This window comes from Dipodomys merriami, unplaced genomic scaffold (genome assembly GCF_024711535.1).
Source record: "Dipodomys merriami isolate MVZ:Mamm:240054 unplaced genomic scaffold, mDipMer1.0.p SCAF_2, whole genome shotgun sequence".
NCBI classification, from domain to species: Eukaryota; Metazoa; Chordata; class Mammalia; order Rodentia; family Heteromyidae; genus Dipodomys; species Dipodomys merriami.
The window spans coordinates 41,685,802-41,703,519 of record NW_027203381.1 but is presented as its reverse complement, the minus strand read 5'-3'; the positions used below and the strand labels follow the sequence as shown (position 1 = coordinate 41,703,519).

The 17,718-nt window shown below is 43.8% G+C and overlaps 1 protein-coding gene and 1 long non-coding RNA gene across 2 annotated transcripts; one reads left to right on the top strand and one right to left on the bottom strand.

Moving 5' to 3' along the window:
- Positions 1 to 815: 815 nt before the first annotated feature.
- Positions 816 to 1,550, bottom strand: Cetn1 (centrin 1). The gene has a single exon (XM_070028659.1). It carries the CDS (start codon positions 1,494 to 1,496, stop codon positions 975 to 977), a length of 522 nt encoding a protein of 173 aa, XP_069884760.1. The 5' UTR covers positions 1,497 to 1,550; the 3' UTR covers positions 816 to 974.
- A 335-nt stretch (positions 1,551 to 1,885) lies between these two features.
- LOC138831606 (uncharacterized) lies at positions 1,886 to 7,293 on the top strand. Its single transcript, XR_011373399.1, has 3 exons — positions 1,886 to 2,033; positions 2,928 to 3,034; positions 7,012 to 7,293. It is a non-coding gene; the product is annotated as an uncharacterized lncRNA (long non-coding RNA).
- Positions 7,294 to 17,718: the final 10,425 nt, after the last annotated feature.

Here is a 17,718-nt window from a genome sequence, read left to right as displayed (position 1 = left end):
ATGATGTCCTATGACTTACTATAAAATTGAGATACCCCTTTCAGATCCTCCGCTGATGTAAGGCATTGGCATTCTTACTTTGTGGGTAATGTCCTTATACATCTTTGGTCCTGTCCTCTTTATCAGTTATTAACTATCACAGAAAGCAGGGACCCATCCATACCAACTCTACACAGCCACACAGGTTTTTTGGTATGCCTTTTATTCCTTACTGGGATCACTAAAGGAACACTATTTGCATGATTTCACATGCAAATAGTCTACCTTGCACAATTTACCACTTCCCAAAGGCAAGACTATACTTTTTTTTTGGTGACAGGCATGGAACTGGAGATCCTCCTGCCTCAGTCTCCCAAAGGGCTGGGGTTACTGGCATGTCTGCCACTATGCCCCCAGCAGGCCCGTACTTTAAAACAGTATTTTTTTCTGAGGTCAAAAAAAAAAGATCCTGTGTGGCCAGGCTGTTCTCCTTCAAACCAGTATACGGTGAAGTGACAAGCAATGGTTTGGGTGACCTGCTGGGCAGATTCCACCTCATCACACTAGAATATTGAGTTGAATTTAAGGAGTGATCTAGAAAGCAAGATCCATTAAAAAAAAAAACAAAACAACAAACCACCAACGAGGTAACAAGGGAGCCACATTTCCTGTTTGTCCCCCCCCACCCCCTGCAAAGCGGTCCTGCATTTCAGCTTCAGGGATGGGCCACCAGCGCAAAGCCCAGCGTTGGGTGGACTCCAGCCTCGGGGCCTTTTCGTGAGGGTTAACCATCTTCCAGATCTGCTCCTGAGAATGATCAGAAAACAGAACGCACGTGACAAGTATCTCTAAAATTTATAATGGATCTAGACATCAATCCACGAGGAAAAGGAGAAGCGGGGAAACCGACGGCTTGCCCCTTCTCCCGGTGCCCGTTTGTCCGTTCGTTCCTTTTCGCCCCGGGAAGCAGGCGCTGGAGGCCCGGCCAGGCCGCCTCAGTAGAGGTTGGTCTTCTTCATGATCTTGAGGAACTCGTCCTCGTTGACCTCGCCGTCGCCGTCGCGGTCCGCCTCGTCGATCATCTCCTGCAGCTCCTCGTCCGTCAGGTTCTCCCCCAGCTCCGTGGCCACGCGCTTCAGGTTTTTGAAGGAGATCTTGCCCGTTTCGTCGTCATCGAAGAGCCTGAAGGCCTTGAGGATTTCCTCCTTGGTGTCCTTCTCGGCCATCTTCTGCGTCATCACAGCCAGGAAGTCGTTGAAGCTGATCTTCCCCGTGCCCTCCTTGTCCACCTCCGAGATCATTTTCTTCATCTCTTCTTTCCTGGGCTCGAAGCCCAGCGCCCTCATGGCCACCTTCAGCTCCTTCACGTCGATGGTCCCACTTCCGTCGGCATCGAAGAGGTCGAAGGCTTCCCGCACTTCTTGCTTCTGATCTTCAGTGAGCTCCGGCTTGGGACCCACCTTTCTCTTCTGGCTGGTGGAGGACGCCGCGGTTGACTTCCTGTAGCTGGAAGCCATCCTCCCTAGCGGTTGGTACCTTAACGGCACCAGCTGCGGCCACGGCGCTTGCGCAGTGTGCTTCTGTCAATCACACGGGGCGGTGCCTCGACGCCTGCATCCCCCTGCATTCCTTCCCCGGGGCTGGGCCTGCAGTGTGTCAGTCAGCAATATGGGGCGGAGCCCCAGTGTCTGCATCCCTTCCCAAGGCTGGGCCGGTGCATTAGCCAATCACACGGGGCGGGGCGGGGCCTCGGCACCAGCATCCATCCCCTTCACCCATTCTTTCCCTGGATTGGGCCCCTGAGCTTTCCAGCCACATCTGTCAGATTCTAACTGACGTTATAATCTACAGTTCCCTCAGTTCATTACTCGCGTTCTACAAGTAGATACCTGAGCTGGCAAGGACAGCTTGTCTTCTATAATTCACTAGCGCTTACTCTTCTTTCCAGTGCATCCCTAGGCCTGGTTTATAGATTTATTTGGAAGTGCTTCGCTCCTTTCCGATCTAATTAAGAGAACATACTTGGTCTGAGGTTACTCAAGGGCAAATTTGAGGTAATCAAGATTGAGTTTGATCACTTGGCATTAAATATGGAAAAGGAGAAGGAAAAGGGAATATTAAAAGTCTCCCCATGCGTTCCACTCGACATAAATGGAAAACAGATAAAAATGGAAAAAGTTATGTCAAGAAATTTGTGGAAGTTTGTCTCCTGACATTATACTCAACCATACTAAAACTTCTGGCATGTTCTCAAATATGAAATGTAATATCCAAATGTATGATTTACTTCTAGGGTTTCAATTTGACGTACTCAGTATAATTGCACTTGAATAATGGTCCTAATTTCATTCACTAGGCTTTTGATTTGGATTGTAATCTGGTGATACGCACACACACACACACACACACACACACACACACACACACACACTAATTTTACTCTGTTTATCATCCAACAAGGGTTTGTTTGCTATACTGAAACACATACTCTGGTAGTGTTAGCCACTAAATGAGGAAGAAAGGTAACTTTATGGACAAACTCTTACAGGAGAAAAAGTTGACAGGCCTTTAAAAGATTGCTAATGTATACCTTCAAAGTTCTCTTTCCTATCTCCTTCCTCTTTTTGAGCTAAAATTCTTTGGTGAAACTTAGGAGGAATCAGCTGAGGTCACTTAGAATAAGCTTCATTCCTTTACTATCAAATCAAGTATACCCAGAAGTTTCATGTCCATCATCTTTTTCTGTTAAACAAGTAGTCTATCAGCTAAACTAGGCATGCTTAGAAATACCCCCCCACCCTAGGTACTTTTCTATATGAGTAGATATACACTCACAGAAGAAACTCCCCAGACCTCTTGTTTTAGGAGAGTAATTGCTTTGCAAACAACCCCATGTTGTCCTTACTTGATCCAAGTAAGAACTATCCATTCTTTTATCGTCTTGGTAGTCCTCACCAAGAGGACTAACCACCCAATGCGTGGTTACAGAAGCCCTACTTTGTGGACATAGGAAGAGATGATATGGGGCTCAAAACTGCATCTTGGAAATGAAGAGGTAAGCCAAGGAAATAGGGGGAAATGGAAGACTTTGGGAGCACAAACAGAATAGTTACCAAGTAAAACTACAAAGAAATTGCTATTAGAACTGCTCTTTATTGTTTTAAAGAGTTTTTAAAAAGGCAACTGGCATATAATTTTTAGTATTCTTTGCCAAAATAAAATTCTCAACCTATCATTACTCAATCTATTACAATAGATGGCATTTGGAAGAAGTTTTATACAGGAACATGTGTAATCCTTAGTACCTAGAATAGTACTTGACGATTTGTAGGTAGATTAATAAATATTTACTTAATTAATGCCTAGTAATGCTGGTCCTAAAATACCTTCAGAATAAGTTTTTTAAAAAAGAAAACCACAAGCCGGGCGCTGGTGGCTCACGCCTGTAATCCTAGCTACTCAGGAGGCTGAGATCTGAGGATCGTGGTTCAAAGCCAGCCCGGGTAAGAGAGACCGTGAGACTCTTATCTCCAATAAACCACCAGAAAACCGGAAGTGGCGCTGTAGCTCAAGTGGTAGAGTGCTCGCCTTGAGCTGAAGAGCTGAGGGACAGCGCCCAAGCCCAGAGTTCAAGCCCCACGACCGACCAAAAAAAAAAAAAAAAAAAGAAAACCACAAAAGATGAAATGATGTTTCAAGTTTTTTTAGAAACTTAAAATCAATTGTGATCCGATATTGATTAAATAATATATCCCTACCTCCCTCAGTGCTGGGCCTTGAACCTCACATGTGTTAGGAAAGCAAATAGCACTGAACTACGGGCTCAGGTCCACATGACATGTTTAATTAGATTTCTCACCACAAGCCCCAGTGGACAGAGAGCTTGTACACAGGATTTCTAAAGGTCAAGGGAGCTTCCCTGGGCACTCAGCTCCCCTACCTTTGAGCATTTGCCCCTGACAGTATCAACTCAAAGTTGAGTCTTGCAAGCAGATGGTACAGATGTACAGCTGCACATCTTCTTGCCCTACTTTCTCCTAGACAAAAAGCCTGGGATCTTCTTCCAAGGCCATGCCTTATTATTTCTGTGACCTTGGGAAGGTCAATTAACCTCCCAGATTCATGGGAAGCATCTACAAAGGAGGTATTATTATCATAGATCTCCCTAAAAGTTCTTCAATGAGAGGATAAGCATGAAAGCTCCAGGGACAGGGCTCCAATGGGCCAGAGAGCACTGTGGAGGTTTGCCAGTTGAATCTGAGTACTCCCCAGACTTTGTGCATTTCTTTTGACACCCACTCCTCTGCCCACATTTTAGCCAAGCTATGATGTGTTGGGAAAAACTGAAGGATGGAAGCTGTCTTCTAGAGAGCTGTGTTGGGGCCAACTGGAACTCAAAGCAAACTGGTTGTCATAGTTTCCAGATGTGTGCAATCAACAGTCACAACAAAGGGCCACCAAGAACTCCCTTCCTGGAAAACAGACTCAGCTCTTGGTTGAGAGTTACTTTATGTTCATAATCTAAATTATGGTTTAAAAAAAGAAAGGAGGACTTCCATTTATTGGGTGCCTAGCCTGGGCTTAGGCCTCCCATTTGTTATCTCATTTAATCCTTGCATTCATGTTCTCATTTTGTAGTTGAAAAACACAGAGCACAAAAGAGATCTGTAATACAAATTCACCCTTACCCAGACAATAAATGTGGCTCTGGGATTAAACTTTAGCCTGTCCGAACCCAAGGGCTGATGTTTTGTTCATTATATCATATCGCTTTCTCCAAATTTGAGGTTATTCCTAAAACATAGTATCAGTAGAAGGACAGTGCCAGAGAATAGATAGGCACGGGGGGGTGGTGGGAATCACCCTGCACATTGGCTGGAGGCCAATGTAGTCATAGAGTTCCATTACGGCAGGACATCATGTAATCACTTCAAACAACAACAACAACTAAGACCACTCCCCCAAACCAGCTGGGCCCAGCATGGCTAACCAGGATGGTCCTTCACTTAATTATAATTACATCTCCATATTCTTAGCTTTGCAGAATTGTCTGTTTCCCTCACACATCTGATATCATGACACATCCAAAACCTTTACATAATTGGATAGAAAAAGAGAGTAAACTTTAGTTTGGAAAAACTTCTACCAACTCCTAGAATTTCCTTTCTGTCTCACCTCCATCTCTTAGCTCATGAACAATCTTGCCTTCCATCAAAGTTTTCCCATAAGTCTGGCTGTCCAAAATCCCATAATACAACTCTGTCTTGAAGCTTATATTCCTTCTTGTGGGTTGAAGTTTCAATTGGTCTATCTCTACAAAACCTCCCCAGTCTCCATCACTGCCAGCAATAGAATTCTGATATTATTCCTTAAATCTGATAATAATTAATCATCTTGCCTAGAAAAGATTTAACAAGAATTTGTAGGGTCCTATCCTAAGGCAGGGTTTCAATCTGGGGTAAATCACTACAGGAAAGTACCATGTGACTGGTATTTACAATTGTTCTCAAGTCTATGTCTTTCTGGTCCCTGCTTTTACATTCATGTGCAAGTCAGTGGGAAGCATTTGTTGGCATTAGTGCAAGTCACATTCATCTGTGTGTGTGTGTGTGTGTGTGTGTGTGTGTGTGTGTGTGTGTGTGTGTGTGTGTGTGTGTGTGTGTGTGTGTGTGTGTGTGTGTGTGTGTGTGTGTGTGTGTGTGTGTGTGTGTGTGTGTGTGTGTGTGTGTGTGTGTGTGTGTGTGTGTGTGTGTGTGTGTGTGTGTGCCAGTACTAGGTCTAGAACTCAAAACCTGGGCACTATCACTTAGCTTTTCCCACTCAAGGTTGGTGCTCTACTACTTGAACTATAGTTCCACTTCCAAGTTTTTGCTATTACAGATAAGAATTTCATGGACTGGCTTGAACTGGTATCTTCAGATCTCAATAGCTAGAATTACAGGTGTGAGCCACTGGCACCTTTTACTTTTCCAGTTCTAATAAGACAGATAGAAAGCAAACAAGATTCTTGGAAAATTAGTGGAGATGCATTAGGTTTTGTTGTTGTTCATTATTTCAGGATTTTTTTTTTATCATGAACTCTGGGCCTGGGTACTGTCCCTCAGTTCTTCAACTCAAGGCTAGCGCTGTACCACTTGAGCCACAATGCTACTTCCAGGTTTCTGGCGGTTAATTGGAGATAAGAATCTCACAGATTTTCTTGCCCTGGCTGGCTTTGAACCATGATGCTCAGATCTCAGCCTCCTGAGTGGCTAGGATTACAGGCATGAACCACCAGTACCAGGCTTGTTCAGACATTCTTGCAATTTTTTTTTTTACCATGATGTATAAGGTAATATTAAAAAAAATGGAAATATGGTAGATTCAGAGAGGACTCAGGCTAACTCACAGTTAAAAAAAATAAACACCAGGAAGTAGGTACTTGAAAGGGGAGGGGGCCAAAGGGAAAGGGTCAGAGGGAGAGGAAGCAGTCATCAATTCAATGTATAGCTTACAAAATTAAGCAAAGGGATTGAAGGAGTAGGAATGGAAGGGAGGGAGGAGAATGTTAAAAGGGGTGACACGAATCAAGATGCTTATATTCATAAACTGCTTCGTTAAATGACAATTCCTTTGTACATCTATTGAAAGATAATAAATACACATATTTGAAAAGGAAAGTAAAAAGTGGAGCTAGAAACCAAAAAAAAATTGTTATCTAAGAGCAGAAGAGGAGATGGTTATGCAAGTTTGGTCATAACACTTAATAGCTAGAAGGGGGAAAAGTAGTAGAATTCCTTAACAGTGGCTGCAGTCAGTAGAGACCAAGAGAGATGACCCAGGTTGTTTGTTTAGTTCATCATTTATTATTAATTTATTACTTATTATATGCCCATGATTTAGTTTTCCATTTGACTTGGATGGCGTGAAAAAAGTAAGGCTCAGGAGTCTCTTAGAACTTAAGTTGTACTCGGCAAATTTTAGGTGCCACCCAAGACTGAGAGCATGTCTAATAAAGCTGATGTATTGCCTGTTTGCTTTCCCACAAAGCAGGAAAGAGAAAATGCAAATGTTTGACGCTGCTCTTACACAAGTAGACAACTGTCCTGGGCCTCAGATGGAAGAACCCCAAGCCAAGGTATCAGAGCAAAATTATTTACTCTGAAATATGTGGAGCCCTTTATAAGAACTTGACTCAGCAGCAGAACTTTTACAATTCCGGTGGTCTCTGAATGGGACTGTGAAGTCAAGTCCAGTGATTCAGCCCAAGCCTTTTTGGCAAGTGTAGGAATCGATTTTAAATGTCCAGCCAAAGGCTACAGATTTCTCATTCCATGAACCCCAAGAATAAAGAAATGCTCCTTTCAGATACAGAAAACAGACCATGTTTTATAAAAAGGACAAGGATTTGACTGCATTGCATAGTTATTCACACTTTTACCCAAATATTCCTAGTAGCAACGGAGTTTAAAGCAGATACTGGGATTGGGGGCAACATGTGGAAGAGTCTGGGACAAGCATGAAATGCCTTTATCATCCTGAGTCTTCTCTCCACCATTCTTTTGCATTAGTTCTACAAAATAATAAATTTCATCCTAACAGTTTTGTACATGTATTTGTGTTAGAACAGAGTATCTTTTTTGTTTTGTTTTACGCTGATCCTGGGGCTTGAACTCAGAGCCAAAGCACTGTCCCTGAACTTTTTTTATTTCTCTTTGTTGGTCATGGGGCTTGAACTCTGGGCCTAGGCACTGTCCCTCAGCTCTTCAGCTCAAGGCGAGCGCTCTACCACTTGAGCTATAGCGCCACTTCCAGTTTTCCGCCAGCACCTAGCCCAGAATATCTATTTTTAAAAAGAATTATCTTGGGCTGGAATGTAGCTCAGTGGCAAAGCACTTGCCTAGCAAGTGCAACATCCTGGGTTTGATCCCCAGTGCCAAAAAAGAAAAGACAAAAAATGCAGTTAAAAATTATCTTTTTTTTTTTTTTTTTATTTTTTTTTTTTTTTATTTTTTTTTTTTATTGTAAAGATTCTATACAGAGGGTTACAGTTACATGAGTGGGGTAATGAGTACACTTCCTCTTGAACATTGTTACCCCCTCCATTGTTTTCTCCCTACCATCCCCTCCCTCCCTCCCTTCCCCAAGGTTCTTTTTTTTTTTTTTTTTTTTGATTGTGATTAAGTGATTACTTAATTTCCGGAAATTCACAGTATTGTGGAATAATGATGCTCATTTAAAGTCACACGTTCATTCTAACTTTCCTGGAGCAAATTGTCTATCACAGTCTGTAATATATAACGGTGTTCATATGTTATATACCATACACGTGATCAGCAGCATGGGGATATTTAGTAGTGGTTCAAACAGATGAGTGGGAGTTCTTTGTTTCTTAAGTCCTGTTAGTTTTGTCATATCACCTAACATTTTGGATTTATCATCCGCTTATCAGGGAGACCATGTACTGTTTGTCTCTTCGTTCTTGGCTTACCTCGCTCAACATGATTCCTTCTAGCTCCATCCATTTCCCTACAAATGCCATTATTTTGTCATTTCTAATGGCTGCATAATATTCCATTGTGTATAGATACCACAATTTTTGGATCCATTCATCTGTGGTGGGGCATCTAGGTTGTTTCCATATCCTAGCTATTGTGAACAGTGCTGCAATAAACATGGAGGTGCACGTGTCCTTGTATATTGGTTCCTGTTGTTCAGGGTAGATGCCTAGAAGTGGTATGACTGGGTCGTAAGGGAGGTCAATCTTTAGCTTTCTAAGGACCCTCCAGACTGCTTTCCAAAGTGGTTGTATGAGTGTACATTCCCACCAGCAGTGTAATAGCGTTCCTCGTTCTCCACATCCCCTCCAGCATTTGTCGTTGGCTGATTTGTGGATGTGGGACATTCTGACTGGGGTAAGGTGGTATCTCAGGGTTGTCTTTATTTGCATTTCCTTCACCACCAGGGATGATGAACATTTCCTCATGTGTTTCTTTGCCATTTTTATTTCTTCATTTGAGAAGTCCCTCTTTAGTTCCCTTGCCCATTTAGTAATTGGTTTGTTAGGTTTGGGAGGGATTAGTTTCTTGAGTTCCCTGTATATACAGGATGTTAACCCCTTGTCTGATATATTGCTGGTAAATATTTTTTCCCAATTAGTTGGTTGTCTTTCTAGCTTGGTTGCGATAGCTTTATCTGTGCAGAAGCTTTTTATTTTAAGGTAGTCCCATTTGTCGAGTCTCTCTCCAATTTGTTGTGACCCTGGGACTCTGTTCAGGAAGTTCCTTCCTGTGCCTATTAGTTCAAGTGTCTCTCCTACTCTGTCCTGCAGTAGTTTCAGAGATTCAGGTTTAATGTTAAGGTCTTTAATCCATTTTGAGTTGATGTTGGTGCATGGTGATAGGCTGGGGTCCACTTTTAGTTTTCTGCATGTGGCTGCCCAGTTTTCCCAGCACCAGCGGTTGAAGAGGCTGTGTTTCTTCCATTGTATGTCTTTGGCTCCTTTGTCGAATATCAGCTGGCTGTAGGCCTGTGGATTTATTTCTGGATCTTCTATTCTGTTCCATTGGTCTTCGGGTCTGTTTTTGTGCCAGTACCATGCTGTCTTTGTTATTATAGCTCTGTAGTAGAGTTTGAAGTTCGGCATGGATAGCCCTCCCATATTGTCTTTATCCCCTAGAATTGTTTTGGCTATTCTAGGTCTTTTGTTGTTCCATATGAATTTTTGGACTGTTTTCTGTATTTCAGTGATGTACGTCATTGGGATTTTAATAGGAATTGCGTTGAATTTGTATATTAGTTTTGGAAGTATTACCATCTTTACTATATTAAGTCGGCCTATCCAGGAGCATGGGAGGTCTTTCCATTTCCTAGTGTCTTCTGCAATTTCTTTCTTTAACTTTTTATAGTTCTCATTAAATAGTTCTTTTACATCTTTGGTTAGGTTAATTCCTAAATATTTTATTTTTCGGGAGGTTATTGTGAATGGGGTTGCTCCCTTTATTTCCCTCTCTTCCTGTACATTATCAGTGTATAGGAAGGCAACTGATTTTTGTGGGTTTATTTTGTATCCTGCTATTTTGCCAAAGTGATTTATGATTTCTAAGAGTTTGGGGATGGAGTTTTTGGGATCGTGGAGGTATAGTATCATGTCGTCTGCAAAAAGGGATAGTTTAACTTCTTCTTTTCCTATGAGGATCCCTTTAATATCTTTTTCTTGCCTTATTGCCCTGGCTAAGGGTTCTAGGACTATATTGAAGAGGAGTGGAGACAGTGGGCATCCTTGCCTTGTTCCTGATTTTAGGAGAATTGGTTGTAGCTTTTCCCCATTAAGTATAATATTGGCTATTGGTCTGTCATAAATGGCTTTTATTGTTTTTAGAAATGTTCCTTCTATTCCTATTTTCTCCAGAGCTTTTAGCATGAATGAATGTTGAATTTTGTCAAAGGCCTTTTCTGCATCTGTAGCGATAATCATGTGATTCTTGACCTTGGCTCTGTTGATATGTTGGATTACATTTATTGACTTACGTATGTTAAACCATCCCTGTGTCTCAGGGATGAAGCCTACCTGGTCATAGTGAATTATTTTTTTTATGTGTTTCTGGATTCTGTTAGCTAGAATCTTGTTAAGGATCTTTGCATCTGTGTTCATCAAGGAGATTGGCCTGTAATTCTCCTTTTTGGTTGGGTCTTTGCCTGGTTTGGGGATGAGTGTGATATTGGCTTCGTAGAATGAGTTTGGGATAGCTCCTTCCTTCTCTGTTTCTCTGAAGAGCTTGAGGAGTATGGGTATTAGTTCTTGTTTAAAGGTCTTATAGAATTCTGCTGTGAATCCATCTGGTCCTGGGCTTTTTTTTGTTGGAAGACTTTTGATAGCTTCCTGTATCTCATTATAGGATATTGGCTTATTTAATTGGTTAACTTCTTCTTTGCTCAGTTTGGGCAACTTGTATTTCTCTAAAAATGCATCCATTTCTGCCCGATTTTCTTCCTTTAGAGAGTATAGCTTTTGAAAGTAGTCTGTTAGAATTGTTTGGATATCTTGGGTACGTGTGGTGATGTTTCCCGTGGCATCCCTAATCCTATTAATATGGGTTTCCTCTCTTCTTTTTTTAATTAATCTAGCCAATGGGCCATCAATTTTGTTTATTTTTTCAAAGAACCAGCTTTTTGTTTGGTTTATTTTGGTTATGGTTTTCTGATTTTCTAATTGGTTAATCTCTGCTTTTAATTTGGTTATCTGGCTTCTTCTAGTAGCTTTAGGTTCCATTTTTTCCTGTTTTTCTAGCTGTTTTAATTGCAACATGAGGTTATTTACTTGGTCTGTCTCCATTCTCTTGATGTGGGCACTGAGGGCAATAAATTTGCCCCTCAGGACTGCTTTTGCTGTGTCCCACAAGTTTCTTTGTGAGGTGTTTTCATTTTCATTGAGTTGTAGGAAGTGCTTTATTTCTTCTCTGATCTCTTCTGTTATCCAGGCATTGTTAAGGAGTGTGCTGTTCAATTTCCATGTATTGGAGAAATTTCTGCGGTATGCTTTGTTATTGAGAGCTAGCTTGATTCCACTGTGGTCAGATAGGATACAGGGGATTATGTCGATCCCTTTGTATTTGCTTAAGTTCCTTGCATGAACTATGATATGGTCTATTTTGGAGAAAGTTCCGTGAGCTGCTGAGAAGAATGTGTACTGTGTTGTTTTAGGGTGAAATACTCGGTAGATGTCAGTTAATTCCGCTTGAAGTATGGCCTCTCTTAATTCGGTAGCTTCTTTGCCAATCCTTTGGTTGGTAGACCTGTCCTTTGGTGAGAGTGGTGTGTTAAAGTCTCCTAGTATTATCGTATTGGGATCTATTTTATTCTGTAAGTTTGAGAGCATTTGTTTGACATATCTGGGTGCACCAATATTTGGGGCATATAAGTTGATGATGGTTATATCCTCCTCTTGGATTGTTCCCTTTATTAATATGTAGTGTCCGTCCTTGTCTTTCTGTACTGATTTTAATGAAAAGTTTATTTTGTCAGATATCAGGATAGCTACACCTGCTTTCTTACTGGGGGCGTTTGATTGGTAGATCCTTTTCCACCCCTTCACTCTGAGTTTGTTTGTATGTTTGGCTGAGAGGTGGGTCTCCTGAAGGCAACAGATGGATGGGTCTTGTTTTCTTATCCAGTCCTCAGTTCGTTTTCTTTTAATTGGCGAATTCAGCCCATTTATATTAAGAGAAAGTATAGAGAGATGCATTGTTGTCCCTGCCATTCTGTTTTCCTAAGTTTTTCTTTTTTCCTTTCCTCCTGTGCTTGCTCAGTTAGACTTTGAGTAATGCCTGTTTGGGGCAGGCCCCAGTTCCTGGCTGCTTTCTTCAGGTTGTGTCCCCCCTCTTAGAATTCTTTGTAATGCTGGCTTAATGTTTATGTATTCATTTAGTTTTTCTTTGCTATTAAAAGTTTTCAGTTCTCCATCAAATGTGAATGCTAGCTTTGCCGGGTAGATCAGTCTGGGTTGGCAGTTATTGGCTCTCAGGGCTCGTATGGTGCTTTCCCAGGCTTTTCTTGCATTCATTGTTTGTGTGGAGAGATCTGCAGTAATTCTTATTTTTTTCCCATTGTAGTATAGCTCCTTCTTCATTTTTGCTGCATGCAGGATTGTTTCCTTATTATTCAGATCTATCATTTTTACTATAATGTGTCTAGAAGTGTTTCTCCTGGGGTCTTGCTTGTTGGGTGTTCGATAAGCTTTTGTGATGTAGTTAAGATGGTCGTTTTTGAGGTGGGGAAAATTTTCATTGATTATCTTGTTAAATAGGTGTTGCATTCCCTTGCTCTGGAATTCCTCACCTTCGTCCACTCCAATTATGCGAAGGTTAAATTTTTTAGCATTATCTGCTTGCTCTTGAATATCCCTTTGGTTTAATTTGAGTAATTTTTCCATATCTGTCACTTTTTGGTCCAGTTGGTGTATTCTGTCTTCTGTATCTGACACTCGACCTTCCATTTCATTCACTCTGTTGACAGTGGCTTCTATTGTGGTTTGCATGGAGGAAATGGATCCCTTTATGGATTCAATGTTGGTTCTCAGAGTACTGATCTCACCTCTCAATGAGGTATGCATTACCTCTAATTTGGCGTTTATCTCACTTCTTATTGAGGTTTGTGCAGCTTCTATTTTTGCATGCATCTCTTGTTTGATACCCTGTATCTCTTTGGATAGTTCATCCTTGTGCTCTTTCAATTTCTGATAAATTTCTCGCTTTATTTCTTGAGTCATTGCCTCCAGCAACCCTTGGAAGTAGCCTTTGTCTTCCATTCCTGCTTTGCTCCCACTGGGGCTCTCCCCTGTGTGGCTGCTGGCTTTTGAGGTGAGCTTGCTGTCCTGGGTGGTAGTAAACCTTGTGATTTTTCTCTGTGATTTTCGCATGGAGGTTCAGGAGACTGCTCTTCAATTTTGTTTTGGTGTGTCTGTCTTTGCTTGGTTGCTGATTCTGTATTGGTAGAGAGAGTCTGTGCCTGATCTGGGTTCTGTTGGGAGCCTATTTCCAGCTGCTATTCTGACTTACTTAGGATTCTCAGCTCTCTGCTGTAGATTGCTGACAGTTCCCGCCTTTGGAAGGGTTGAGCAGCCTAGACTGCTTGTGTTTGCTCCTACGGGTGCTCTTGTGAAGAACAGATGCTCTGGATGCACTCTCCCAAATGCTGGAGTCTGCTATGGGCTCCTGATGTGTTTTTGTTTATTTGTTTTGGGCTGGTTGTGGGCTTGAACTCTAGGTTTGGGTGCTGTCCCTCAGCTTTTCAGCTCAAGGCTGGCACCCTACCGTTTGAGCCACAGCACCACTTCTGACCCTTTTTGCTTTTGTGATGCTGAGGAATCAGATCCAGGGCCTCATACATCCAAGACTATCACTCTATTGCTGAGCCGCCTTAACAGTCTGAGCTCCTGCTTACTATCAGGTGCTGGCAGCCTGTGTTGCCCAATTCCCAGTCTAGGGTATATGGGTGGAGTTTTGGTGGGGTTTGGGCTTCTCTTGTCCTGGGCCTCCAGGTCTTTTGTTGTCACAGGCGTGCTTCCCGGGGGAGTGTTGTTTCCTGGTTTTCTCCCCTCTGTTGAGGCGTATGCTCAGCTTTTTACTTCAATTGGGAGGAGTTGGTTGTGTTGTTCAGGCGCCGGATCCCCGGGCCTGGTTCCGGCCCCAGCCTGGAGCGCGCTTGTTAGGCCTGTGCTGATGTGTATACCACCTAGGTTATGCAGCCTGGAGCGCACTCGTTAGGCCTGTGCTGATGTGTATACCACCTAGGTTATACAGCCTGGGGGACACAGTTCAAATTTCTTCTACTGTTGGTAGTCTTGACCCAGGGGCGCTGTTCCTGGCTTGGGCATTTAAGCTCCCTTCCAGGGGTGCTCTTGCTCTAGCCTGGCCAGCTGAGTGTGCTCCAAGGGCTGGTGGAGCTCTCAAACAGTTCCCAGTTTTAGTGGGTCCTGTGGTCCGGGTGTTGGGGTAGGGAGTCTAGGTCAGGGTCTGGGGATTCCCTCCAGCTCTGGTCTCCCTTGAGGGATACACTTCCCCTGTGGGGTACTCACCCTGGAGCTGGTTGTTTCTGTGTGGTGTAGGTCGTCAGTTGTTGTTGCAATCCGGGCTGGGTTGGGCGGTGGTGGCTCTGTGTGATTCTTTTCTGTCTTTGCCTCTGTCGAAGCTGTCGGGTCAAGAGTGTCCCCGCTCAGACAGCTTCTTCGCGGTACCTCTGGGGCCCGAGTGGCCCCGCCGGGTCGTTGCGATCGTGATCGGGCGGGCGGGTGGGTGGTCTGCAGACAGTTCCCTTTGCGCGCTGCTGGCGGTTTTGGCGGGATGGAACCTCTCTGCTCGGGTGGAGAGTGCCGGGTCGTTGCGATCGCGATCGGGCGGGCGCGCTGCTGGTGCCGAGCGGCTTTGGCGGGATGGAGCCTCTCTGCTCAGGTGGAGAGGCTCCTCGGTGGGGGTGGGATCCTCGTGGAGACTCCCAGCTGGTAGGCTTCTCTGTTCCTGGCGATCCGCTGTTCTGTAAACCAGTACCTGGTGATCTGAAAGCGGCCCCCTGTGTCTCTGCTGTGTCTCTTGGGGCTCCCGCAGCCCCCGCCGGGCCGGCTGGCCGGCGGCTTGGCGCACTGCCGCGCGGCCAGTAAAGGTTGGGGGAGGGGTCTTCGCTTTTCTTCTGAAATTCTTCTTTTCCTCTGTTTCTTTTTTGTTATTCTCCGCCTCTGGTTTTTCTCTGAGTGTTCGTCTTTTTGTTGTTGTCGGTCTCTTGGGGAGATTAAGCGTTGGAGCTCGAACTCTCTTTTTGGTTGGAGAGAGCTGTGGCGTTTCCCTACTGCCCCGTCGCCATCTTGGTCCCCCCTCCAAAAATTATCTTTTTAAAAACGGAATTTGACATTCTGTTTCATCCACACATGTTGGTTCTATGACAGTTTTATTGGTTAATGTTAACTTGGTGGTGGCTGAGTACTCTACCACTGAGCCACACCCCCAGCCCTCTATTAGGGTTTTAACGACTGACCACTGGGAAAATTTGGTTCACTTCACTCAGAAAAAGTGTATAGGGCTTATTTTTCCAAGGACATGACCAAGGTCTATGTGAACCTACACGTTTTTCGAGCACAGAAGTGGGATTGAATTTGGGAGCAAAGTCCCCTCCACTTACATGTCATTTGTATTTGGAAGTTGAAGAAGGAAGAAGAGGAAGAAAAAGTTTGAGGAAGGGACAAAGGAAGATGAATGACTCTCCAGCACATTGTACATTTGATAGTGGAATTTAACTCATCCAGCCAGTCATGTAATCCAAGCACTGAGGAGGCAGGCGAATCATGAGTTTGGAGAGAGACAAGGTGGAGAGTGGGGGGGAATAGAGAGAAGGTGGGGAGAGAGGGAGGGGAGGAGAAAGAGGAGGAGGAGGAAGAAGAAGGAGGAGGAGGCAGAGAAGGAGGAGAGGAGCAGCAGCAGTGGCGGCGGCAGCTGGTAGAAGGGAAGGGTGAAAGGAATGGAGGGAAGAGAGGGAAGAAAAGAAAAGAAATTGGAACTAAATGTCTTCAGAATGATGGCCTGTACCCTACAATTCCCATTCCAGGAGCCAGTGAGGCATTGGCTTTGATGAAAAAGGCAGGATTGATCTTACTATACAGTTAATATGGAAGCTACGGCATTTGTGATGTTTTTAGTTCACTGCCTGGTAGGCAGGACCTACAAGCTGCAGGTATCTAACAGAAAATGTAGAACCAAGAAGCCCAGCAATGACTAGATTGAAGATGTCAACTATCTCAACGATGGATTATTGGTTACTTTTTGATCTGCCTTGAGCCCCCACTGGTGAAGCATCTCCCATTGACTCCAAGACTTCAGTGTGAAGAATGTGTCACTCTCCAGAGGTCAAAAGGGCAGCAGCCCACAGAAAGAGCCACGTGGGGCTATGTGACACAATGTAGCTAGGGACTGGCAGCAGTCGTTAAGAGTCTGTGCCCTTTTCAAAGACATTGATTTCAAATGAAAAAACTACAACAAAATTCCTGCACAGGCCCAAAGAAAACAGGTGAGTCCTGTGGGCCCACCTGTTCACCTCATCTTTCCAGTGGGGTTCAGTAGTACCCACACTTCTCAGAGACAGGGAGAGAGGCAAGGAAAAGTGAAATTGAACCCAAAGACCATTTGTGCTTAGATTCTTTCCTGTGGCACCAATATTGTTTATTGAAAGACTACACTATGGGACCAGCCCCTAGGGAAAAGTGAACTATAGCAGGTACAGAAAGTTGTTTTCATTAATGTAGAAATGTAGGTTTTTTTTACCCACCCTGACCATCATGGCACTGTGTCCCTTCCCTTGGGAGTTCTTTGTCTGGGCCCCTGTGATTGACAACAAGCCTGATCTACAGTCTTCTAAGCCACCCAGAAGGAGAGCAGGAGCAGGGGGCTGGGACTCCCATATGCTCGCAGGTTCTCAACAGCCATGTCTTCAGAGGTTTATTTCTGGCTCACTTGAAATTGAGGAAGCCAAATAAAAAGGGCAGAAGAGGGTGGGGGAAATGTGTGTGGCTTTTGTTTTTGAGTTTTGTTTTTTAAAGCAAGATTTGCACTTATGAAGTATTCTGAGCTGGGCTTGGCCGCACACATCTATAAGCTCAGCCCTCAGGAAATTGAGGCAGGAGGAATCGTGCGTTCAGGACCCATGTGACTCTGTAATAAGACTTTGTCTCAAGAAACAAAATCTGAGAAATACATTTGGGATAAAAATCAATTCCCTGACGGGTATACGTTAGGAAACTAGCTTTGGATGTAAATTCGAACTCTACTACGTGTCAATGTTGAGCAGTTGTATCAGCAAACGAAACATCAAAGAAAACCAGTAGTTCATATTAGTCTCCTCTGAGGCAGCAACTAGAATTCCCTTTACCAACAAGTAATTGAACCAAAGTCCCTTCCTGTTGAAAGGGGCGGTGATTAGGGCTGCAGCAGAGGGTGTCTCCTTCATCCTTTGAGCTGGCAATGATTATCTCCACAGAGGTTTTTAGTCACCACAGGGCATTATTACTCTTGCAGTGCTGGGGATGTCCAGCAGCCTTGCTCCTGCTGGATAAGTGCTCGACCTCTGAGCTCCACCCCGCCCCCCCCCCCCCCCACGGCCCCAGCAGATTTTTCATTTAGTCAGTAGCAACGTCTCTGGGAGGTCAGGGGCCCCACCCCCCAGAACTGCTGACCATCCTCCTTTCCATCATGTGTTGCATTTTCTATTTGGTGCCTATGG